Source organism: Engraulis encrasicolus, chromosome 12, assembly GCF_034702125.1.
Source record: "Engraulis encrasicolus isolate BLACKSEA-1 chromosome 12, IST_EnEncr_1.0, whole genome shotgun sequence".
Lineage (NCBI taxonomy): Eukaryota > Metazoa > Chordata > Actinopteri > Clupeiformes > Engraulidae > Engraulis > Engraulis encrasicolus.
The window spans coordinates 32,126,377-32,151,912 of NC_085868.1; the positions used below are offsets into that span (position 1 = coordinate 32,126,377).

General features: G+C 42.2%; 1 protein-coding gene across 1 annotated transcript; it reads left to right on the plus strand.

Moving 5' to 3' along the window:
- The first annotated feature begins 9,736 nt into the window (after positions 1 to 9,736).
- Positions 9,737 to 14,028, plus strand: nkpd1 (NTPase, KAP family P-loop domain containing 1). Its single transcript, XM_063212637.1, has 4 exons — positions 9,737 to 9,943; positions 10,553 to 10,681; positions 11,210 to 13,059; positions 13,422 to 14,028. Exons 1-4 carry the CDS (start codon positions 9,931 to 9,933, stop codon positions 13,716 to 13,718), a joined length of 2,289 nt encoding a protein of 762 aa, XP_063068707.1. The 5' UTR covers positions 9,737 to 9,930; the 3' UTR covers positions 13,719 to 14,028.
- The last annotated feature ends 11,508 nt before the right edge of the window (positions 14,029 to 25,536 follow it).

Sequence of the window (25,536 nt, forward strand, 5' to 3'; positions counted from 1 at the left end):
GAGCAGGTTTTCCACTGTTTGAAAGTGGCGCTCAGCTTCACCTTTACTTGGGACTACTAGTGATGTTCTTGAAGGCATAATGCTCTGAAAACTGGTTCCAGACCGGGGGGGGGATAAAAGTGCCCGCACCAACTTTGATGTCGTATAACTCCTGAATGACTAAAGCTATGACTACGAAACTTTGTGACTTTTCCTAAAATGAAGTTGGCTACAGTGTGATACCAAAAGATTAGGTTTATCAGTTTTGTTGTTGCCATGGCAACGGTTTTCTGACAGGTACGCCTGACCAAAAATCACTGATCTAAATCTCATCATCATCACTTTTCATATTTTTTTATATTTTCATTAGCATCAGACACCCTTGTGAACATTTGAAGTGGTCTGAAGCACATAATAACCAAAATTGATGTGCATTACCCAAGTTAGATGGAAAATACATTAAGGTGACATTTTGGGCAATAAAATCAGGAAATGATGTCATAATGATGTCATAATATCCAATAATGACACCAAACTGATGTCATTCATAGATCTTTGGCTGAAGATCATCCCCTCCAAGTTTGGTGGTCATACGCCATTCGGTTCCTAAGTTATGAGGGGGGGGGGGGGGGGGGGGGGGGGTCAAAAGAGGCCCCCCCCCCGGTCCCAGGAATGCCAAAAAAGCCCGGTCTGGATAGGGTTAAGTGACTGGATAAATACTGAGGCCTGTTATAGGAGACAAGGACTTCTGGGATGCCATGTCTCTGATTTCAGATAAACACATTAACATCCTCCGATCATGTGGGCTACTTCAACAAAATGTAATAGTATACGACTAACAGGTAGCTAGTAGAGTCCAGTGTAAGCATCATCCATGTCAGCAACCAGGTATTTCCAGGGTTGGTCTGGCAGCTCAGACCTCATGAGTGCATGATTTGTTTGTTCTTTCATGTTGGATCAGCAGCAATGCAAAACAAGTTCATTCAACTGTCCACTCAATCCTCGTCACCAAAAACTCTCTGACTGGACATTCTCAAATTATTATTTTTTTGTTTTTTAATTTCTGAACGCAACTGCATCTCGATGGTGCTTTTCACGGTCTGAGCATCTGCTCTTAAATCAGAATCTTTTTAATTGCTTCATATTGTCTTGCTATTTTCACAGCTTTTGTCAGCAAAACTGATTAATTTCATATAACGTCAGTGTATTTCTTCATTTAAACCAATCACCACATATAAGACACACTTAAAAAGACCAGGCAGGCCTATATCTAGCCCAAAAATGAGGGTGTTTACAAAGTTTTTGGGGTAGCAGTGGGGTTGCTAAGCATTTTCATGGGGTTGCTATCGCAACGGAGAGCAACCTCCTGACATCACCTCTGCTTCTAATCATTAGAACAAACTTGTTCTACAAAACTACCACAAACACAATGAGACTAACAACTTGTGACAAACACCTGCTGTGGACCAGGGGTGAATTTCTCAACAGCATCATTGCCAACTAATTTAGCACCTTACTTGTTTGGTTAGCTTTCAAGAAATTGGGCTCAGAGCTGCTTACTAATTTCACATTCGTCCATGGATGCATGCAATACAATTGATCCTAGTATTCTGTTTAGCATCCTTACTACTCAGAGCACACATGTGCCCCCTTTAAACATGGGGGGGCAAGAGAGAGAGAGAGAGAGAGAGAGAGAGAGAGAGAGAGAGAGAGAGAGAGAGAGAGAGAGAGAGAGAGAGAGAGAGAGAGAGAGAGAGAGAGAGAGAGAGACTGAGACAGAGGCACAGAATGAGACAGAATGAGAAAGTGACTGCTCTAGTGAATCATCTCCAGTCTATCATCAAGATGTTATTTTTTTCCATTTCAATTCCGATGTCCACATTTTTTGGGTGTTTAACTTTATATCATCCTTGTGGCCACCCTGTAAGCAAATTATGGACCAAGCTCAAGTATGGTGGACTCACATTAGCACTTCAGTGGCCTATGGTGGAGATACTGTAGGCCTACTGATTCACATCCTGGGTCCAGTCCATTGTACTTTTAATCTAAAGATAAAACGATATAATTTACAATTTTTATACTGTTTCCAGGGTGTTCTGCTATAAGTGAAGCCACATTTATCAGATTTCTAGGTTTTCAGATCACTTAAAAAAACATGTTCTCTGTGTTTAATTTCACCATATTAATGGGAGGCGTGAGCAGATATATGTTTGTGCATTTTCATGTATCTGTCTGCAGGATGCAGCATTCTTTATAGTCGTTATGAAACTTAGCCTATTCATTTGTGCTGAGTAAATTATTTGTTCAGAAGATCATCCGTTGGTTTGTCCAAATTTGTAGGCTGTAGAGTTACCACATAATGAATAGTTTCATATACAGGTATGATTGTGGAATCATATAAACTAGCCAGTTGGATTGTATTGATCAAGCCTGCAATGCTGGATGCTTCCTTTGCATTGGAATGGCAGAGAAGAAAATGGGCAACGGCACCAACCTGAAAGACAAATGTTCAACTCAGGTTCCATACACAGATGTGGTAAGCTTTCTACATGTGTTGTTATACAGGGCACCCTAGCAATACAAAAAAAATCCATAATGACCTCTACAGTTATTAAGAGAGAACCCTATGGTGTGCATCCATCCAATTAAGCCTGATTTTAATGTCTAATGAACTAGGTTATTTCAAAATGTTTGTTAATTATCCACAAAAGTTTGGCTTTTATTTCCTCTTACATTAACTTTGTTTGTCCATTAAGCCCCTGGAGCTTTTGGAGATTGACGTTGTGCAAGCTGCTGTCAAGGCATGAGGTTGATTGCATTACCATTAAATCTCTCATACAATAATTAGCATGGCAAGGGCATGGCTACACTGAAGCAAAACAAGAAAGCTGTCCCCAAAAATATAGCTTTCATAGCGTGTTCAATTCAGTTAATCAAAATCGACAGTAAACAAAAGAGAGCCACGGTTAAAGGTCCCTTAACCCTCTGAGGTCTAAGGCTTTTCAGAGGCTTTTAGGCTGCTTGCACCACCCTGACATTTTCAAGTATTTTCATTTCATATATATATATATGGAACCTGGAAGGTCTGAGGTTTCTAATGGTGTGACTTATATGTTTCAATGACAAAAATTCACAGAGTTACAGATTTGTTTTTGGAGACAACTTGCCCTCTGAAGGGCACTCAGACCTCAGAGGGTTAAAGGAGCAGTTCAGCCAATTTCAATATGCTGTTGTATTGCTCACGCTACCCTTGACTTGTCAGTACCCGGTGACGCTGCATTTTTTTGGCTCAGCCCTTTCCGAGATCTGAGCTATTGTTATGGGGGCAGCTTTTGTTTACATTGCATTTTCATCTAACACTGTGCGGTCCGGTTCTCGCTTCTGATTGGCTGATAGCCGTGGTAATTGGGCGTAAACCTACACCTTCCACCTGAAGATTCTATGCACGTCTAAATTAGACCCAGCGCATCTACGTTGGTAATGAGACTATGTTGCAGTTGAGGTAGGGAGTCTGCAAGAAGAGCACATCTTTGCACCATCTATGGTTTGGGGTATCAGTGTGCTTACAAAGACATTCCTGCAGTGTTGATCTAGCCTCGTGAGCCATCCTATGTACTTCTGCTAAAGGATTGGCTCCACTACGGTAGTCTGGCCGTGCTTCTCTGTGGAGTGCCTGGAGCAGTAGAATTTTGATCGCATTCTGATGGGATTTGGCAGTGGATAAATTGTGAGGTGTTTTCAGACACCTGTAAGAACACATGGTAAAAAAATCTAATGGTAATAAATTAGTTCACAGATTTTCAAAAAAAATCCATATCTTTCCCTATTCTCAGAAACACAATAAATATATTGAATTGGATAATGCTATAATACTACATGCACAGTGTTCTTGGGAAGTTACTGTTCAGGTTAGTCTGAAATCTGAACTAATAGCAGCTAAATCTTCTTCTCATGGCCATTCAACTCACTGGAGGGTTGTTGTGTAAGTGGGGACATGGCCTTACTAATAGGGCTGTGAAAAAGTAAATAGAGTCTGGCTTAGCACCAGAGAAGCCAGGCACCAGACCCCAATTTGACCTTGCCACAAAGCTTAAACAAACAGCCTTTGTGTGTCTATCAGTAAAGCAAACTACAGCATTATGTATTTTGACAGAGTGATTATGTTTGTTCTGAGAAAGTAGAAGAGTGCACATATACATATGAGCAATTGAATGTGCTGTAGAGATAATGTCCTTGTTTCCCTTGTATGCAGGGCTGGACTGGCCATCTGGCATAACAGGCATTTCCAGGTGGGCCCTGCACCCTCGTGGGCCCCTATTTTACATTTCTGAAAATAGGGCCCCAGGAGGGTGCGGGGCTAGCCTGGTCCTGACCATCCCATAATACTACCATTTCATTTTGTATTTATGGTCTGACATTTGTTTGCTCTGAAGCAATTGCAGGAAGCAGGGAGTTTGCACTCAGTTATGGTTTGAAATTATTGGACACCTCTCACCCAATCACCGGCAGTTACTCAACAACAACATAGCGCAGACCAATGGCTCTGGCGCAGATGTGTACGTCATTGTCACGAGAGTCCTCCCCCTTTCCCCTGTTGTCTGGGGGGGTTGCGTTGCGATCAAAATTCTACTGCTCCAGGCACTCCACAGAGAAGCACGGCCAGACTACAGTAGTGGAGCCAATCCTTTGGCGGAAGTAAGTAGGATGGCTCGCGAGGCTAGTGCGGGGCCCACCAGTGAGTCAGTTTTGCGCTGCTAATTATGAGGGGGCCCTTTAAGCCAAAAGTGCCCGGCCCCCATTTCTCCGCCTGTGCAGCCCTGCTTGTATGTCTTATTATGCCTTGTTGTAAAACCCATATAGGTGGCAACACTACTCTTCCATCAAAAGATGGCAGCACTAGCTTGTGTTAGCAAGACAGGACTTAGTCAGGCAGGGGGCAGTGTAACACCTGAGCTCAGTATGGCAGCCATAACCTCTCAGCAGCAAGCCTCAGCATCTCACTATTTTATGAAACGCTTGAATAGGGTCCTAATATATTTATGACTTTTAAGGCCCTACAAGGGCAGCACAGGTCTTATAAATGGCTATTGCTCTCCTTTCTGCTGGCTTTCAGTCAGGATAGAGTTCTGCTTCAAGACAGGCATTCCCTCTTTTTTGGGTTGTTTGTCCAAGACCAGCTTCCCATCCCTAATGGTTTCTTTTCTTCAGTAAGGAGAAAAACAAGCCATTATTTCAATTCTAGATGCATTATGAAGCAAACACACTTTCAGCTTGGAAAGAGGAAAATACAGTATAAAATGTAACAAGAAAAAAAATCATCTCATATGGGCTTCCATGGATAAAAGGGTGTAATAATGAAATATGATACCCCCTCACTACTCTCATAACAAACTAATAAAGCACGTCTTGGTGCATTCAACCAATAGTTCATATTCATAAAATTCTAATAAACGCCTAGAGTGTCCCTAATGCTTGCAATGTAAATGGAGGCCATAAGATATTATCCTTGCTTGCAATAAAGCAATATCAATCTGAAAAGTTTCAGCTATGTAGTTTAAGCCTCCATGTTGAAATAGTTCAGATTGCTAAGAGGGAGATGAGATGAGATGGGTTAGAGCGAGAGAGTAATCAAGCTAGCCTAAGTGATGGATGGTCTTTTACTTTTATGAAAATCATTTGATGTATGAGCTTGTGATTAAAAAGAGTTTTGACAGCGGACCAAAAGAAGACATGTATGAGGAATAAAGGGCTAGAAAAAAAACACAAAACCACAAATCATTAACTATATTTGTTCCAAAAAAAGATGACATTAAAATACATAAATACCATCACTCGCTCAGCTCAGTAAATCTTTTCTTTTTTTGTAAATCCACCACCAACAACATACCACAGCATGTACACAAGGATCAGTAAAAAAAAAAAAACTTCTGTAAACTTTTAAGCTTAAGACGTCAGAGTCTGCCACTCGCAGGCAGCACACAACACAACTGCTCACAGCACAGGGGCTTTATCAGAAGAGGGGAGCTTAAGCGCACGGCGATAATCTCATTGAAATTTCTGCGGCGCCGCGGAAAGGGCCTGAGCATGCAGAATAAATTGTCCCTTAAAGCCTAATTAATCCTAAGGGAGACACTTGGTGACTGGCTTCCTGCCAATTATTGCAACTTGATTTCACCTGGATGCAGGGAACATAATTATGTACGTTCGTTATATAACTTTATTCTCCCCTGTTATCTTGGACCTTGGTCCAAAATAACCACACTTTGAATCATGATGTATGTGACAGAACATTAATTATTTAGAGAGGAAAAGACAGGTATGCCACTTAAATTATGCCACACTTTCTCTCTCTCTCTCTCTCTCTCTCTCTCTCTCTCTCTCTCTCTCTCTCTCTCTCTCTCTCTCTCTCTCTCTCTCTCCAGGGGGGAAACTATAAAAAAGCAAACGAAACTGAGTGATTGTACCCTTTATTTCAATTAACCTCTAATAACTACACTCCTGCGCATACCATTCCCTTTCTCTGCAGACCCACAAGCACAACCCCAGCCACACACACACACACGACACGCACGCACACACACGCACATACGCTCACGCATCCACTGCTAAGACCAGTTGTGCACCAAGGCTACAAGTCAAATAAGTAATGAGGTTCAGTTAGAGAGTTAGAAAGGGCAAACGAGAGAGAGAGAGAAAGAGAGAGAGAGAGAGAGAGAGAGAGAGAGAGAGAGAGAGAGAGAAAGAGAGAGAGTTTTTAAACACTCTTTGATGAAATTGTAATGTGAAAAATGTTGTAATTTGTGCTTCCTCAATCTTAAGAAGTGAGTGTTGGGAATGAGTGAATGTTTGTCACGCTGCTGCAGATGAAATGGGCTATCACACATTTTTTTTCTTCTTCTGAGAAACCACTTCACTTCCACACTTTGCAATGCTGTCAGCGAAATATATTCATCGAAAAAGCTGTCGAACATTGCACCTCCCGTCTCCTGTGAATGAATGAGCCATGGAAGTGACAGAAGTAGATCCATATAAATGGATACATGTTTTTAATACGATATGGCATCCTCCCTTAGCATCACGTCTTGCTCAGTTTCATTTCACAGCAGGTATATAGATGGAAACCAAGTGCATCTTGGGAATAGGAATAATATCCTTGACAAATTAGTGCTATTAGCACAGAAACTAATTATGTAGTACATGACTTCTTGAGTTCGAGATTTACTCTCGGTTATAAAAATTGTTATCATTTACTATAATTAAAGTGCCAGAGCAATTTGTTAATTTAATAGCTCATTCTTCTTTTTTTCAAAAAGAGGAGTGTAGTAGTGCAGGAAAAAGAAGGACTTTGTTTGTTTGCTCGATCCAGTATTTGCATTTGCACTGACTGGTGATGCATTCAATCGCCCAATGAGCAGGAGAATAGCGCCTACTAGATAAAGACAAAGTTTACATTGCTTGTTATTCACCACTTCTCTCTTGCCATCATATGCTTGCCATAGGAATGAGTGCGTTTTTGTTTACCACATGTACACTGTGGCTACATGTACAGTCAGGGCCGGTTCTGGCTTATTTGGTGCCCTAGGCGAGTTTGATTTCTGCCCCCCCCCCCCCCCCCCCCTACCTTTGAAAGAAAAAAAAAATCTTTCTTATACCTCACAGAACACAAGACTAATATCCTTAGTAAGCTTAACTAAATAGCATCAAGAACAATAACCGTTTTTCATCAAATGGATTTGTGGTTCTTTTTGACAGGCGACCAACACATCAGATTGAGTCGCATGAAAGTAGCTTCACTGTGTGGTGTGTTGGATGTGATAGTGGTGGGGCCCCCAACCCCAGATGAGAGGGAGGTTATCAATGTGTTTGAATTGTAACGTGAAATTGAAATGCCAGGAGAGTGATACAGTAGCCTACATTTGCATGTAAAATGCATGTGTAGACAATAAGCCTACCAAGGAGGTCTGCATTGATCTACACTATCTACAGCATCACAAAGCATGGCAGCATTACAATTTTAATAAGCTACACATTTGTGCTGTCTTCCAAACCAATTTCATTTCTGGACTGGAAATAGTGGTGCATTTGTGAGTAGGAGAATGAGAAGGGGGCTATCTATGTGTTTGGAGGGACAGGGTGAGAGAAAGGGAGAAGAGCTGTCACGCTATTGAATTTCATAATATACAAAATATAGTAAATAGCCTCACTTGTCTGCTGTGCATGGTTCTGTTACATGATTAATGTAGGCTATGTCATTCTGGTCTGGAAATTAATGTTTTTTTAAGCTTACAACAAGCAGGTAATTCATGTGGATGGAAGGAGATATGGCAGCTAAAATTGTTTTAAACATTGCACCAGTCTTACTTTACATTGCTTGTCAACCTAAGCAAGTATTATGATATCAGGTGGGTGTTAGTGAGTAGTGAGTAGGCTACTAACAGCTACTTTACTGGATTTCATTGCTTGGCATACTTGGCTAATGTTAGCATGCTAACTAGCGATTTCTCTGATCAAAAACAAAGCTCTTTTTCTCTCTAATTCCAAATAGTAACCTCATAACTATTAGGCTTTCCATAATCACAAACGGTTGCTGATTAAATCACATAGTTCCAAAACACCCTTTGAAACTCCTGCATCATGCAATGAGTGGTTTAATGAGAACATAATAATCTCCATCCAGCAGAGCAGCACTACTGTTTGCGCTTGCCCCCTCTGTCTCACTCGTCCCGCCCCCTTTCTCAGAACTGTCTGTTTATTGGTTCACAGACTTCCCAGAGACAGTTGGAAGAGATATTACTATTGGCTGAGGGGCGCTTTGCCGTGAGGAGCGCTTTCGCCACTCTTTGTTGATTGCGACTTCATAAAAAAACTTCATATCGCAAAATTACGCATAGGAGAGCGCCATTTCGGCGCCCCTTCTTCACATGGCGCTCTAGGCGACCGCCTAGCCGGCCTATGCTAAAAACCGGCCCTGTGTACAGTGCTATAATAGGACTCAAGGGAAGAAGCATTAATGTTATCTCTGCTCTCTCTCTCTCTCTCTCTCTCTCTCTCTCTCTCTCTCTCTCTCTCTCTCTCTCTCTCTCTCTTACTAGTGCGTGTGTCTGTACCTGTATGGGACTACTTGAAATACAAGAGTGACGGACACAAACGAGTCCTGCCCACATGTTTGTCTTACAGCAAGTTCCATCACTGTCTTATCGGCATATGTCAATGGCCTGCAATAAAGCATCACTTCTGGCCAATAGTGTACGAGGGATTGTTTGCGGTCCATTAGTCTGTGACAGTTTATGACCGTCTACAGGTTGAAGTTCACGGTGGTGAGTAATGAGTCATTCTTCCTGTTCCCAATGACCGAGTTAACGCACTACGCATTTAATTCCTTCACTTCGCCTGAAGAAACGAAACAGGTGTGATGTTATGAGACACAATGGGAAAGAGATAGTAGATAGATCTAATTTCTGTACTCGTATTTACTCAAAGAGGGAAGAGAGTAAGGTGCTGATGCTGTAAGTGAACACTGCTGGTGAGTCTGTTCCTGGTTTTACTGGAAAAAGAACATTGTAGGATAAATCACTTTGTGTGCACAGGTGACATATGACCATGAGACCGTCTATTAGATTTAAAAGAATCTTTGATATGACTTCATGGTAATGATGATGCAATAATGGTCGTCGATGTGGTGAAACACTTTAAAAACAAATGTTTTTTGACAAACGTTGTTTATTTACATGCTGCATAACAGTCTTAATTAGTTTTAGTTTGCACCAACAGTTTTGTTGGTTTATTGGATAAAATGTACTACAGTAATGCCTGAAGCTGCAATATCATCTCAGGGACAGAGACTGCAGAGTCTATTTGTTGCTTTTCATGTTTCCAGAAACACCAACTGTTGGATACTTCTAGATCTTTCTTCTCCTTAACTCTTCAAATGTTCCTGCTTTCCTGATCAAGATGACCACTAAAGGTAACAGCACTCATGTGGAAAACACAGAGCTATACAGGGAGGGTGACAATCTGCCCTCAATTAAAGTAAAAGTGTAGTGTGTGTGTGGTTTTACTGTGTCGTGTGTGTGTGTGTGTGTGTGTGTGTGTGTGTGTGTGTGTGTGTGTGTGTGTGTGTGTGTGTGTGTGTGTGTGTGTGCGCGCGCACGTGTGTGTGTGTGCGTGCATGCGCGCTTGTGTGTGTGTGTGTGTGTGTTTTAGGGAGAAACCATGGAGGTAGGCTGCTTTAATTACTGATTATAACTGACTATTTCAGTGCAATTTATAAACCCTTACTGTATTCTTGCAAAGGAAGCCCTTGTCGTGGCCTCTCCAGCTGTCAGGATCAAGCCAATTAACTGTACATATTTTTAGCTGAATGAGCAACTGTCCAATATGCTTAAATCTCAAATACGCTACTATGGTAGATCAGGACCTAATCTTTGATACTGTATGATACTGCATGAATATGGCAGATGCCTGCTATATTAATTCACATCATACAAAACTTCACATTACGTGTTTATTCTGAATGTGCTTCAGGGTTTTATGAGATTTTCACTATTGTTTTATCCTTTTTCTCTTCGATCAGACCTGCCATCTGACAAGATTTACGCCAAAGCCTTAGCCAAGGCTCTGACTAAGGTGGCCTCTCCTCTGACGGTGGGGCTGTATTCGTCATGCAACAGTCGAATCAACATGGTTCTTAAAAATATTGAAAGTGTGTACCTGACATGGGAGGTATTGGGGAGTGTAAAAAGGGGGCCACGTCTGTTATTTAAAGAAAATAATTTCTTGCAATGCTTGGCTTAATTTGAATTTAATTAATCCATGATGGAGGTTTGTAGATGACTGTGCTTAACTGTAAAACCAAGTATGATACATTTCACAAAGAACAGCAGGCACAACAGCAGGCCTCTTTTGATGTTATTTTGACTAAATATGAGCTTTGAACTCTCCGTAGTGCCATCCAGACTACTATGAACTGATGTGGAGTTGAATTATAGAGTTCACAACCTTATCAGAGAGAAATAACTCTTTCATGTCTGTGTGTAATTGATCAGAGGATCAAAAGAATCCAGGAATAGCCATAAAAGTCATACGGTAAATCAAGGGGGTAAAAATCTTACTCTTATCTCAGTCTGGATTTTCTGTCACCCCTCCCACACCCCAACTCCATTCCCCACCCCTACCCTCACCTTCACCCCCACACTGTCCATCCTGCTTTCCTATATTTTCTCACTTTCAGTGGAACTGGAGCATGAGGCCCAGAGAAAAGAGAGGAAGTCGCAAGGTAGATCAAAGCCTCGGGCTGTCCAGCCCTCTCTCTGCAACCTCCTGGCTCTCATCTCGCGCCTTCTCTTCTACCGACCCGTGTGGACCGAAGACAACCAAGATCAGAGAAACATCCGCTTCGTGTTCGTGAGGTTCAGCGCCTGGCACTTCGCCGGCAGTGATCTACTCTGGGCAGGACTGGTCATGCGACTCTGCGTGGCGCTCCAGCAGAAATTTGGTCAACTCCAACTCGGCCTGTATCGCATGGCACAGCACGATGAGGAGGAGGCTGAGCATAAAAAGGATGTGGAGGACAGCATAGCAAGCTGGAGGTCTAAAAAGATCTGCTGTTTTCCTCTCTGGCTGCTGGTTTCCTTTGTTTTTACTGCAGCAATTGTCATCTTGGCTCTTCTTATCAAGTTTGGCTTTCCCACACAACCAAACAACCAAACAAGTGGAGATTCCGGAGGAGGAGAAGACGACAGTGGTGGATTTGGTGTGTTAGAAGGGTTTGCCATCGCTACCCTTGGCGTTCCGGCAGCCGGAGCGGCGCGATTCACGTTCATGCTGGGCAAAAACCTTGTGTTCAACCAGGACCTCAACATCAGGAGAAACATGGACAACCAGAAGATGAGCGAGCAGCTGGGCTTCATGAACGAGGTGCGGAAGGAGGTTAGGATGCTCTCTCGCTTCATCCACTTCATGGAGATCTTCGAGCGGAGGAAGATCCGCATCGTGCTGGAAATCACCAACCTCGATCGCTGCACACCGCAGAAAATCGTAGGTGTCCTCGATGCCATCAACATTCTGCTTTCCGATGAGGAGACCCCGTTCATTTCCCTGTTGGCTGTGGACCCCGAAGTTCTTACCGAGCAGGTGAAGAATGCTGAGTGTTGCTACAGTAAGAGGGACCAGGCTTTCGGCTTCCTGGATCGCATAATCACCCTTCCCTTCACAGTGGCTCCACTCTGCGACGAATCAAAGCGCAAGGTGTTCTGGAACATCTCCTGTGGCAACTCTGAGATTCCGGAGTGTTCTCCCCAGAAGGATGAAGAGATACCTACAATTTTGGAGGATCAGTCAAAAAGATCCATGTCTTCGATAGAGGAGTCCTCACTGAACGGCAAAGGACATTTTGAGGAGGCCTTGCTACCATTAACGACACAAAACCACAAAGCCGAAGACCTGAAGGAGGAGGAGATGGAGCGTCAGATTCAAGCTGCCTTTCACAGCGTTCTCCGGCCCACTGTGAGCCCACTCCATGAGTATCTCTCTGGTGACACCATGTCAATGAGGAGGGTCATAAACTCCATCCGGGTGACTGTAATCCTTATGGAGGAGCTTCCCCACATCCGCCCCCCTGCTCCAGGGAGGATTGCAGCTTGGGTGGTCTTGGCTGACCGCTGGCCCTGCCGTCTGAGTTGGATCCTGCAGTGCCTTGAAGACACTCAGCAGAGAACAGAGATCGACCATGCAGCAGGACTGGACACAACAGACTCCCTTGACAGCTCCACGACGCTCTGGCAAATCTTCAGCAGGCACAGGCTCGAGCTGTACCTTTTGAAAGACGAGGTGGAGAATATTTTAGAAAGAGATTGTGACCCGGAGCTTTTTGAGAAGTTCTTGAAGGTGGATTTCCGGTTTACAGTAGGCGAGGCACAGGTGTTTGAACAGAGCACTGTTAACTTGAATCACTCCATCAAGAATGAGCTGGCCAGGCTAAGGGGTAGCACAAGACTAAAAGACCCTACATGGAAGAACTTATCCCATGCACTACCTAAACAAGTTGTAATCAACATGACTGCAGAAGATATCTGCAAGGAGGTAAGACTCACTTTGTATATACTGTATACTGTATATATCTACTGCATAGTATTGCATTGTATTTCTCATTGGACATCTAATATGATTACAGTTTCCATAGTAATATAATTAGTCTCAATATCAGCAATCAGCCAGCACATTAACAAGTGGTTTCCTTGTTTAAGGCATATCAGCTTTCATAACTTGAGCAGTAAAATGAATTTGCCTTAGCAATGCAAATGTGTTGTGCATTAAAATAACAAGAGCCAAGTGTACATTAAATTAACTATAACTGATGTATGACATTAGATTTACTCCCTGTGTGGATATAATGCCAGCTTAGAAGAGAATACTAAAGCTCAATGAAACATATTTCCTCCAAGATGTCTCTGGTAGGTCTCCCTGATACTTATGCTGAAGTTGTGAAGGCAAACCACCTGAATGGGAAAGCTCTCCTGTTCAATGACCCTGCTGACCTAAAGGAAGTTCTTCAGATGACCCTTGGGGAGTGGACCACATTCACGCTCACCTTCCTTACCGGGACCTGTGGCAGTGGAGGGGGGCGTCAGGGGAAAAGCAAGCCTGCTCAGGCACAGTCACAGCCACAGCCACAGCCAGTCATCACTGTCTGCCCAACTAGCCATGGACACGTTGTGGCATGTAAAACGACCAATGTTTAGATGGGGTCGGAGGTGATGAGACCTGATGAGGCCATTGTGAATAATGTAAACTGAATGAAATTGTAGATGATGTAGTATGGTTTTTGTTTTGTTTGTGCAACTTTGCAAATACACCTGGTGAAGAAGGAAAACACTAAATTAATTTGAGAAGACCATTAATGTCTAATAAACAATCGGGATATATTGTGAGGTTAAATACACTGCCTTTCTTATGTTTTCTGTATGTGTCTTGCATCAATGATTGATATGAACATCTTACTAAATCTGTTATTTTCTATTATTAAAGCCGAATGGTATGGTTTGCATTACAGGTGCTTTGCTTGGCTGTTTTTCATTTTATAACAGAATTATTCCATTCACAAAAAGGCATTCAGTGGCATGTAAATATTAATGCATAATTGAATATACTCTCTTCGTTGTTTGTCATGTTCACTTTCCATTTTCCATTATATTCTAGGAATTTAACTCACGTTAGATTTGAACCGTAAAATATTCATGGCACATCATTTTACACTTGCTCCTGGTTTTGCTTGACTCAGACATTATTCAACAATCGTTCCCCTCCAGAGTTACCATAGCCATTTTAAGACTCCAATGTAAGTCAGAATATGGACCGTTAAAGTCCACTCACGCACCAAACGCTCATTCTTCAATGATTCAGTCATCAGCGCTTCAGAGGAAATGTATAATCTGTCTCTTCTCACCTCGGAATTGGGTGAGAAACTAAGATAATATTTAATACTATGAAGCCAAATGCTCCTCATGCCACTGGCATTGTGGCTTCACAAATACATTCCCATGAATAATTACAGTTTTGTAATAATTTGACAGGACAAAAGATAAAATGGTACCCCTCTCGGATGGCCTTTTTTTATTATTATTCTAGCTTCAGAGCTTTCCAGTTTGTCTAACTTCAAATAACCTAGGGGCGTTTTACTGTGGAGTTGGCGGGAGACAAACACTCCTGTGGAGGATCATTATTTACCTCAACCCCAAAGAAAAGCTCTGCCTCACTGGGACACGATGCTACAGAATCGTGGAACTTCACCATAAATCAACTGTGGTAAAAGAACAAAACAACACTCAACTGTAACAGAAAAGACTTTCTTCTGTTACCTGGAAGGGAGAAAAAATATCATGGGAATTGGCATATGCACCTTTTTTGTAGGCAAACCTACTGTATATATAATGTGTAGTCATGGAATTCTTGCTTAATTGGCACCTTGACAGACTTGTTGGTTTCGCATTTTCTAATGCAATGTCTAAATCTCTCTCTCTCTCTCTCTCTCTCTCTCTCTCTCTCTCTCTCTCTCTCTCTCTCTCTCTCTCTCTCTCTCTCTCTCTCTCTCTCTCTCTCAATCTGTCTCACTCACTCCCTCTCTCTTTCTCTGTCTGTCTGTCTGTCTGTCTGTCTCTCACTCACTCACTCGCTCGCTCGCTCGCACGCACGCACGCACGCACGCACGCACGCACGCACGCACGCACGCACGCACACACACACACACACACACACACACACACACACGCCATAATTAAATACGACAAGCTTCCTGTGACATCAGGGACACAGCCCTACAGGCGCTCCTGCAGTAAGTACATCTTATTATACTCTAGGCCTTGTTGAATAGTTGATGTTATCCTTGAATACATTCCATGTCCCTGCAGAGCGGAGGCCTGTAGAACAAAAATCCCCCAAATTTTAAGACATCAATTTTTCAGAGTGCCTGAAAAAACTGGCTTACATATGAGCATTACAAGCAGTTGTTCTAGTATGACTGTGCGTAGACATCTTTGTTGGTGTTGTTTTCACTGTGATTGTTATTTATTATTTTGGCAAGATCAACAGATCTGAAGCTATGGTTTCTCTCAAAGACACTCGTAGGAACTATAGCCCCCTCAGATATATTTTTTGTACCCTGCAGTATGTTTTTGCCATGCTCTGAGTCCTGGACACTGACAGCTTCAATGTAAAGAGTGGCTACAATGTAATGAGCAAGGTGGTGCAAAGACTTGAGAATGGTCAGGGGCTCAGGTTTTTGAAAAGGGGTGTATGTACAAACCCCAACTCCGGTGAAGTTGGGACGTTTGGTAAACTGTGAGTAAAATCAAAATGCTATCATTTTAAAAACATTCAAACCATTCATTAGATGGAGAATAGTGAAAAGACAACATATTAAGTGTTAAAAGCGAGAAAAAATATTGTTTTGGGGACATATGTACTCATTTCTAATTTGATAACTGCAACACATCTCAAATAAGTTGGGACAGGGAACAGTGAGATGTAATAAACATCCAAATAAGATAAAACAACAAAGAACAGCATTTTAAAATGAATTGTACTGAGGGACAATATGAGTGTCCAGGTATAATACCATCACGGAGAGGCTGAGTCACTCAGACTTAAAGATGCAGAGGCAATAGTTACCATAGATATTACATACATTTTTGACTTTCCTTTGATTTACCATCATTGAGTGTATATAAGACATATTTTTGTCATTAAAATCATTGTATAGGTTCATGAAATCGTGAAATATACAGTATATCTGCTGTAGTCTCACTCTATCATGCCAAGAATTACAGCTATTGAAAATTGACCATATTAAGAATGCTTAATGTGTGCAAATGATAGAGGGGTTTAACATTCTCCTATGCACCCGAGCTCACTTGAAATAGACGCAGAAGACATGGGAAACTGTCCTTTACTTGCAGGAGTTGCAGAAGTCTTTTTTTTTTAAATAACAGAGTCTTGCACATCCTGTGCTATAGTAAAAATGGACCATCCAACTTGTGTTAGTGTTAACTTCAAAAGTCAGCCTCCATGATGGCATGGGGGTGCAGTAGTGCATTGGTTAAGCTGTTCTCACTCACCTTTAGAGTTAAATACAGTGCTGAATGATATAAATGGGTTTTAAACAGCATGAAAAGCCACTCATGCATTGCATTTTGAAGGGATATATTCGATTACTGCCACAGAGTAAGGACAACATGTATTCTCTACTATGTTTTAATAGTTTAACTCCTTCATAAGGACCAGCAGGTGATAAAATGGCTTTTGGTCAAGACCTGTCACGCTGTAAGCACTACAGAAAGGAAAACATTGCAAAACATGACAAGGAATAAACCCTCCATTTAAGCTGGCGAAATCATGTCAGAGATAGGAATTAACACTGTTTTTTTTTATATAAAATAATCTCATCGGTTAATGTTTTTAACTGTTAAGTGTTGTATTTTGTTGTTTTTCATCTTCTTTGGCATTTGCTGCCTTTTATTGTCCCTGTCAAAACTCTTTTGAGACGTGTTGTTTTTACATATCCATAAATATCCCCCAAAACAATAATTTTGGTCAGTTTTGATGGCTGATATGTTTTCTTTGTGCAGTTCTCCATCTAATGTAAGAATCAAACGTTTTGAAAATGGCAGCATTTTGTTATTATTCACAATTTACCTTGTGTCCCAACTTGTATGGAGTTGCGGTTTGTAAAAATAAGTCAACTGCATTTAATCACAAAAATCTAACAAAAAACAGAGTGCTTTAGGGTCTTCACCTTTTTCCCTTGGTGCTCATCAGTGTAGGGGCTCTCAAACTTGTACAGGGTAGAGGAAATCAGAGGCACTCAAGGTTACAATTTGTATACTTTTTATTTGCCTTCACATTTCGGCCCTTGTGGCCTTCTTGAGGGCGATACCCAGGGCGAAACACAGTTGTATTCAGAGACACCATCCATGATTATATTGGGACTGTTTTTTGTTTTGTTTTTTGTTGTATGTGACCAGCTGGTGGACCAGATAACGTGAATTCAGCACTGAATTCTTTCAGTGTCATGATCATAAAATATAACTATTGATACGTAGGTAGTTCAATGCCACTGATCAAGATTTGTTGACCTACGTACAGTATGTCATAGGTTTTAACTCCAATATTAATGATCAATACTGGATCAGGATATTTATATTGTTGCCTTTTCTATGATGCCCAAATATCAGAAGAACAAGTATTTTCTTTTTTTTTTCACCCTGTCTACCCATCTCCGCATGATTCTCCAGGCGTTGTTGCTTCCTTTGCCTATTTACACCTTTTCCAGTCAAGTGCAGGATGAAATTGGCACAAAAAAGTGCTGCTCCTTGCTCCTATCAATAGAAAAAAGAGCAAAAAGTGGAAAAAATAGTATTGAAAGCTGCAACAACATGCCCTTAGGATGCCAGCAAGCAACCCAGAACATTTCAGAAAAGGCCAACAACTTCTGAAGCTGTAAAACCCAAAGCATCTATGAATAACTACCTGTCTACATTTGATCTGGAATGTTTAACATCACAAAGATCTGGTGTGCATCACTGTCCTTCAGATGTCCTTCAGACCTAGGCTAGGCAACAGCAGAGAATGTGAATGCTGTCATGTCTATCAGAAATCATCTCTACAGTGCAATGCTGACTTTTTAAAAGAAAGAAGAACGAAATTAAGACATACAATATTTCCAAATGACCTTGTACTTATCCCTTTTTGGTGAATAGCGTATTCAAACTCTTCAACACAAGGTCAGCTTCCCATCTTCATCAACAGCACAGTATAAAGCAAGCCATCCATCTTTCATGTCATATTTCACTTCCTTCTTTTAGTAGTGCCTTTGTTTGAAAGAAATATGGCAGTGAAATAGATTGGATACCACCTCTTTAGCGTGTTGCTGTGGAAACGACTGAGACATAGACAATGAAAACTGGATGCCTGCCCAAACATTTGGCATGCTCCTCTGCCAGCTCTGTGACTGTTCAATCATAGATTGTTCAGGTCTACCTAGTACATTTTAGCAGCAATCAGAATAAACTAGCTAAATTTGAGTCATTGAGTGTCGGATTAACACTGCCGGATTCAGCCTAATGTATGGGTGATCTCAGAATACCACCTCAGAGACTGACAGATTAAGGAATGAAAGTTGCCCCCTCCCCCCAAAAAAGGTTTGGTCCCCAAAATTGTAGGAGGGAGGGGACTCGTATCATATATTTTTGTTTTATCTGATACACGTACGGTCAGGGCCGTATTAATGCACAGGCTAGATATGGCTGCAGCCTAGGGGCCCCCACCTGCCAGGGGGCCCCTGATTGGCCAAACGTGAAAAATTGCAGAATTGTGACAAGATTGTACTCAATTGTGGTGCAATGTACAGTCAGCAGACATGTTATCCTTAATTCCTATCTAGTAGTTATGACACTATCTATGTAAATTTGGCACGAAATTTGACCACCGTGGGGCCCCACAATGGCCTGTAGCCTAGGGGCCCAGGTCATCTTAATCCGGCCCTGGGTACGGTATACTACCTGAAGCACGAGGGCCCTAGGCGAAAGGGATTGGGATGATAGGGTTTAGTTAGTTCTGTGTTCCCCTAGGCCTGGGTCCTGGATTTGCTGTAGAAGGATCAGGAAGCACGCTCAACACCTTGTAGTCTAATGCTCTACACTGGGTGCTTAACTTTGTCAAGGAATGAACTCAAATCTAAAAAATAAATGAATGAAGAAGCACTCATCAGATTTCTTTTTGCTTTTTAAATCTCCTCACAAACGTTTTGGGCTTGCACCCTTCTTCAGTATGAAATGGTGATTTCTAAAATCTCACCCTGAAGAAGGATGCAAGCCCGAAACGTTTGTGAGGCGATTAAAAAAGCAAAAAGAAATCTGATGAGTGCTTCTTCATTCATTTATTCCTGGATTTGCTGCCAATTAATCCCAGTATGGATGTATTACCATGGCGACGCTTTAGAATAAGGTTGCTAGTTGCTATGTCTAGTTTAACACTGAGATTGAGCATTGTATAAACATGTTATTCAAAATATGTATTCTCTGCACTTGTTAGCATTCACTTATGTCCAATAATCACAGTATACTGTAGGTAGATTACCATAGTACACTTTAGAATAGGGTTGCTCGTTACTATGTCTATGTATAAATAGATAATACATGCCTAACAAATGACTGTTTTTTACTTCACACATACTATATCACTTGTACCAGGGATGAGGAACCTTTCGAAGGGCCATTTCAAATGTTATTCTAAGTCCTCCAAGGGCATTACTATGAGCACAAAATAGGATTTCCCCCTGCACTTAAGGCCTATATTGAAGGCGGCCACTTTAACAAGAGACCTCATCTTCACTAGGTCTGCTGAAAATATAACTTTTATTGCGAATGTAATTTCTAAGATTACTTTACAAAATTTGTCATATTTCATGTGAAACTGCATAACATTAAAATGATATGGGGGGCGGGGTAAGATGGCCTTGTGGGCCACAAACGCCTCCCCTGCCATAGGTTCATATGTTACTGTTTGTTAGTGTCTGACAATCTTTTTACATTTGTTTTGCATTTCCCATGCAGAGGCTGTTTGCTTCCAGCTGTCACTTGCACTGAATGTCACTATTGACTCAATGAAAAGATTACATTAGACGGCGCCAATACTGAAGAATAATAATTCCGTCTTTTGTCATTAAATCCATCCAAGCAACAGGGGGTTTCCGCTCTTCTTCAAATGACGCTTTTATGTCCTCTTGGACTCTCGGACTCGAATGTTTTTGGGCCCAGGGGTCTTTCCCATGACAAGCTAAATCAATGGTGTGTAAAGACAGAAATCGAACGCTGTACATAAAACTTGAAGAGCGAATCTCAAGTTGATGGCACCACTTCACTCTTTATGAGTCAGACTGTGAGCGTGTGCACACTCATGCACGTGCATGCACACACTGACTCACGCACGCACACACACACACACACGCACATACACACGCACACACGCACTCACACACACACACACACGCACATACACACGCACACACGCACTCACACACGCACACACACATTCACAAAAGGAAGCCCGGCCAGCATGGTTTCAGAGGACGTACTGTACAGTATAGTATATTGCTTCAGCACACTGGGAATACCAGGCAGACATGCAAACAGCAGCACAGCACAGCACACAGGAACAGATAGCCCAATGCAGCACTTAATTTGATGGCAAATGTTTCAATATCTCTCCCCGCTCATAAAGCGGATTTTGATGCGGTGCTACGCACTCCATAAATATGTGGAATTGCACCGGATGGCGGGTGTAGAGACAGAGCTGGAGTAAATCATACCAGAGATTTGGTGGGGGTGTGGGGAGTGGGCGGACACACACACACACACACACACACACACACACACACACACACACACACACACACACACACACACACACACACACACACACACACACACACACACACACACACACACACACACACACACACACACACACACACTCCATGTCTTATGTGTTGGCAGGGAAGCGGATGCGGGAGTGAGTGACTAGGTCCCAATGGCATTGTATGTACAGTAGGCTACGTATTGAGTGGAGGGCCTTGTGAGTGGAGGGCCTTTTATATGACTTTGTCCCAGGCCCAAAACAGTCAGCGGCCCTGTGTGCTGGGTGCATCATGTAAATAACGATGACACCGTTCTCTGGTCTCTTCAATTCTCTTGCCAAGTCACATAATGTACAGTGTATATAGTATAGTATAGCTAGCACAGTGGTTCTTAACCCTATCCAGACTGGGGGGGGGCTAAAAGTGCCCGCACCAACTTTGATGTCGTATAACTCCTTAACGACTTAAGCTATGACTACAAAACTTGGTGACTTTTCCTAAAATTTAGTTGGCTACAGTTTAGTACCAAAAGATTATGTTTATCATTTTTGTCGTTGCCATGGCAACGGTTTTCTGACAGGTATGTCTGACCAAAAATCACTAATCTAAGTCTCATTATTGTTCCTTTTTCATATTTTTTTGTTATTTCCATTAGCATCAGACAACTTTGTGAGCATTAAAGTGGTCTGAAGCATATAATCATTAAAATTTAAGTGCATTACCTAAACTTGATGGAAAATACATTACGGCGATATTTTAGGCATTATAATCATATGATGTCATAATGACGTCATAATACCAGATAATGACACAAAAATTATGTCAGTCATAGATGTCCATATGTAGATCATCTCCCCAAAGTTTGGTGGTCATACCGTATTCCGTTCATGAGTTATGAGGGGGGGGGGGGGTCAAAAGAGCCCCCCCCCAGGCCCAGGAATGCCAAAAAAGCCCAGTCTGAATAGGGTTAACCTTTTTTTCCTAGCGCACCCACTTTGCTGTGCCGATGACAAGCCGTGCACCCCCAAAGCAAAGTTTTAAGTGTATGTGCACTAAAAACTTATTTAAGTGATTAATTGCAATAATTCTTGCTTGAGCCATTAAACAATACCTTAATTACTTTAAATTGGGATCAAAATATGGCAGATTTGCTCTTCATTTGGCCTAATTATAATGAGTTTTGGTCACAACCTCAACACAAACAAAATTCCGCGCACCCACACAGGGTGCCCGCTCCCCAGGTTAAGAACCATTGGGCTAGCATCTCCCACACAGTGCTGTGTACCTACACTTTCTTTTTTGCCTGTAGGATCTGTGTAGGAATGTGGTTATTGACATACAGTATTACATTGTTACTGCCTAAAGGTAGATACGAGCAAGCACACACAAAGCACACACAGAATAGCGATGACTTTGTTAAGGTGTTTACAGTATATGAAGAATGGGGTAAAAAAATGTCTCATGATATGTAAGTATCTAAAAGGGGGACAGCAATGTGTGTTGTGTGTGTGCTTGCGTTTGTCCCTGTGCATGCGCGTGTGTGTGTGTGTGTGTTTGTGTGTGTGTGTTTGCGTGTCATGCGAGGCTTGCAACTGTGTTGATTATGCAGAAAGAGTGAACAGCCAAATTCTGTTCAATTTCTGCCATAATAGGAAGCTTGTCCCTTTGGAGATGGAGATGTCACATCTATCCATAGAGACTAATGGACCTATTATTATGATTGCATCATACTTGCCAATCTGCAGAATATTTCCATTAATGTTTGGATCTGTAATCCCTCCCTTCCCTGTTTGGTGATCCAAATAAAAGTACCAAACTGTGTGTGTGTGTGTGTGTGTGTGTGTGTGTGTGTGTGTGAGAGTGTGTGTGTGTGTGTGTGTGTGTGTGTGTGTGTGTGTGTGTGTGTGTGTGTGCGTGTGTGTGTGTGTGCGTGTGTGTGTGTGCTTGCCTGTGCATACAGAGCATTACTCCTACTCATTTGCACCTTCTTTAATAAACACAGCTGAGATACTACATGGATGATATATGAGAAAAAAGAAACTCGTTAATGAAAGTTATAATGGCTGACCTGTTATTTATTGTCCCCGGTGAGAGGTGTGATGAAAATCCTGCTGTAGCACATTCCATAATTAAGAAAAAAAAGTATACTTAGATGGCCATGACAAGAGTCGTGTTTGAGTCACATTCAGCACAGTGTCAGGGATGCCAAGAGGGGGGTCAAACGGGGGTCAATTGTCCCGGGCCAAGGGAGAGGAAGGCCCAACAGTGGGTCGGCATTAGACTATATACACTATTGAGAGGAGGGCCCTTTCAGATGATGTTGTCCTGGGTCCAACAAAAGCTGTCAGTGGCCCTGTGTGTAGGAGGTGTAAAGCTATGAAATTGAAGTAAAAATGTAATGACCAATTCGCCTTTGGCTACGTCCCGCCCCCTTGGGTTACAGTTCCTTGGTCGCACAACTAAATGTTCTATTATCCTTTGATATCACTGTTGTTTATGCTGTGACTGCAAGTAAATCGTGGCAGTAGTTCACTTGGGGAAACTTGCATCTGTGATATGAATACGTCACACACAATTTCCAAACAAATTTAAATAGAAATATAACAAAACTATCTTGCCGAGACCAAAAACACAAGAGGACATTGCTGGGTAAGGACTTGATGGAGCGATGTCAGTCACAAACTGTCGGTCCTCGGTTGGACCTCTTTTTGCACTTTGATTAAAGGTTAAAATACATAGCATGGCAGAAATAACATCAAAGCAAGATAAAACTAAATAAAATAAGGTAAAATAATAAGACTTCCAAGAGGTGAGTTTTGGATTTGAATGAGGAGAAAAGTAGCCTGGCGTGACCATCCCATAATACTACCATTTCATTTCGTATTCATGGTCTGGAGGTTGTGCAATTTGATGCGATTGTAGGAAGCGGGAAGTTTGCATTCAGTTACCGTTTGAAATTATTGGACAGCTCTCACCCAATCGCTGACAGTTACTGAACAATAACATAGAGCAGACCAGAGCCATTGGCGTAGACATTTACGCCATCGTCACGAGCGGCCACGTGGGATGCTTATTCGCTTATTGGCTGTTTTCTGGGGAGTGTTGGCTGGTCAGATCCATACCGCTCACATCGCTCCACAGGAAACGGGGGCCAGAATAGTAGTGGAGCCAATCCTTTGGCAGAAGTGCGTAGGATGGCGCACTAGGCTAGGATAGAAGTGTATTGACACAGTGAAAGCGGGAGGTTACCTGTTATATCAGATCCTTACATGATTACATAACACTAGAGGGCAACAATGGGGGGAAGTGTGTTTATTATGTAGAGTGTCAGCATTTTATTTGAAAGCTGTTTCCCCCAATTTCAGTACTTTTGAGGTGCAGTCCTTGTCTGTGCATTTTGTGTGTGTATGCGCGTGTGTGTGTGCGTGTGTGCGAGAGCGCGCGCGCGCGCGCGCGTGTGTGTGTGTGTGTGTGTGAGTCTCTCTCTCTCTCTCTCTCTCTCTCTCTCTCTCTCTCTCTCTCTCTCTCTCTCTCTCTCTCTCTCTCTCTCTCTCTCTCTCTCTCTCTCTGTTATGGATGTGGTAACTAAATGGATAAAGACACTGATTAATAACGTGTAATTAACAATAAGATGTAATCCATTAATCCTCTAGAATTATGTGACTTAAAATGGAGTACTATTTGAGTCCAAGTAGGCCTACACGTCTCTCTCTCTCTCTCTCTCTCTCTCTCTCTCTCTCTCTCTCTCTCACACACACACACACACACACACACACACACACACACACACACACACACACACACACACACACACACACACACACACACACACACACACACACACACACACACGAGAGACATGAGAGTCTGTGCTACCAAGCCATTCCATTGTGTTACAATAGCGCCTCTAGGGGTTCAGGGTATAGGTTTAGGCTAGGTTAGGTAAAAAAAAGCTATTGGTAGGTCATCTCGACGAGGCAGCCCGTATCGACAGAACACCAAAACAAGTCAATGACGTGGACACCACTGCTTTCCTGGAACCGGTCTGCTGGAGAGCAGTGGCAAGTCCATTCTTTTCCTCAGGTCATCCTGCCATCATCAAGGCTTACTGGTGGCTTTTTTTCCCAGTAAGGGATTTTCAGAAGTCCTGACACTGCAGCAGAGTCGGGGATGGCTATGTTGCTTTTGTGCACTTAATGGATTAATGGGGTGAACACGCCACATCGCTTCAGCTTACTCTTACTGTCCCAAAAATCACAGACTCAGCTCTTGTAAAACCTCCGTATCCTGCTGTTATCCCAAAGAGCAGAAGTGAATCTTTACTGTAGTACTGTGCATCAAATGATTAAATGTGTCGGCAAGCACTTTCCTGATACTTGTGCAGGTCACTGTTGTGTCTACTGTACAGTGTTACACTGTAAACCCAGACATCAAATGTACTTACCAAGACTAATTAAAATGCACTAAAAAATAGAAGTTTGATGGCATTTCTGAAGAATACTGAGTATTGACAACTTATTTGAGGAAATAGTTGTTCAGATGAATATGTTTTAGTAGAATGGATTAAATTCATAAGTTTTGGTTATGACCCCGCCTCTTTTTCTTCAGGCTGCACCAACTGGCCTCTACCCAGATGTGGGCAGTTGAAT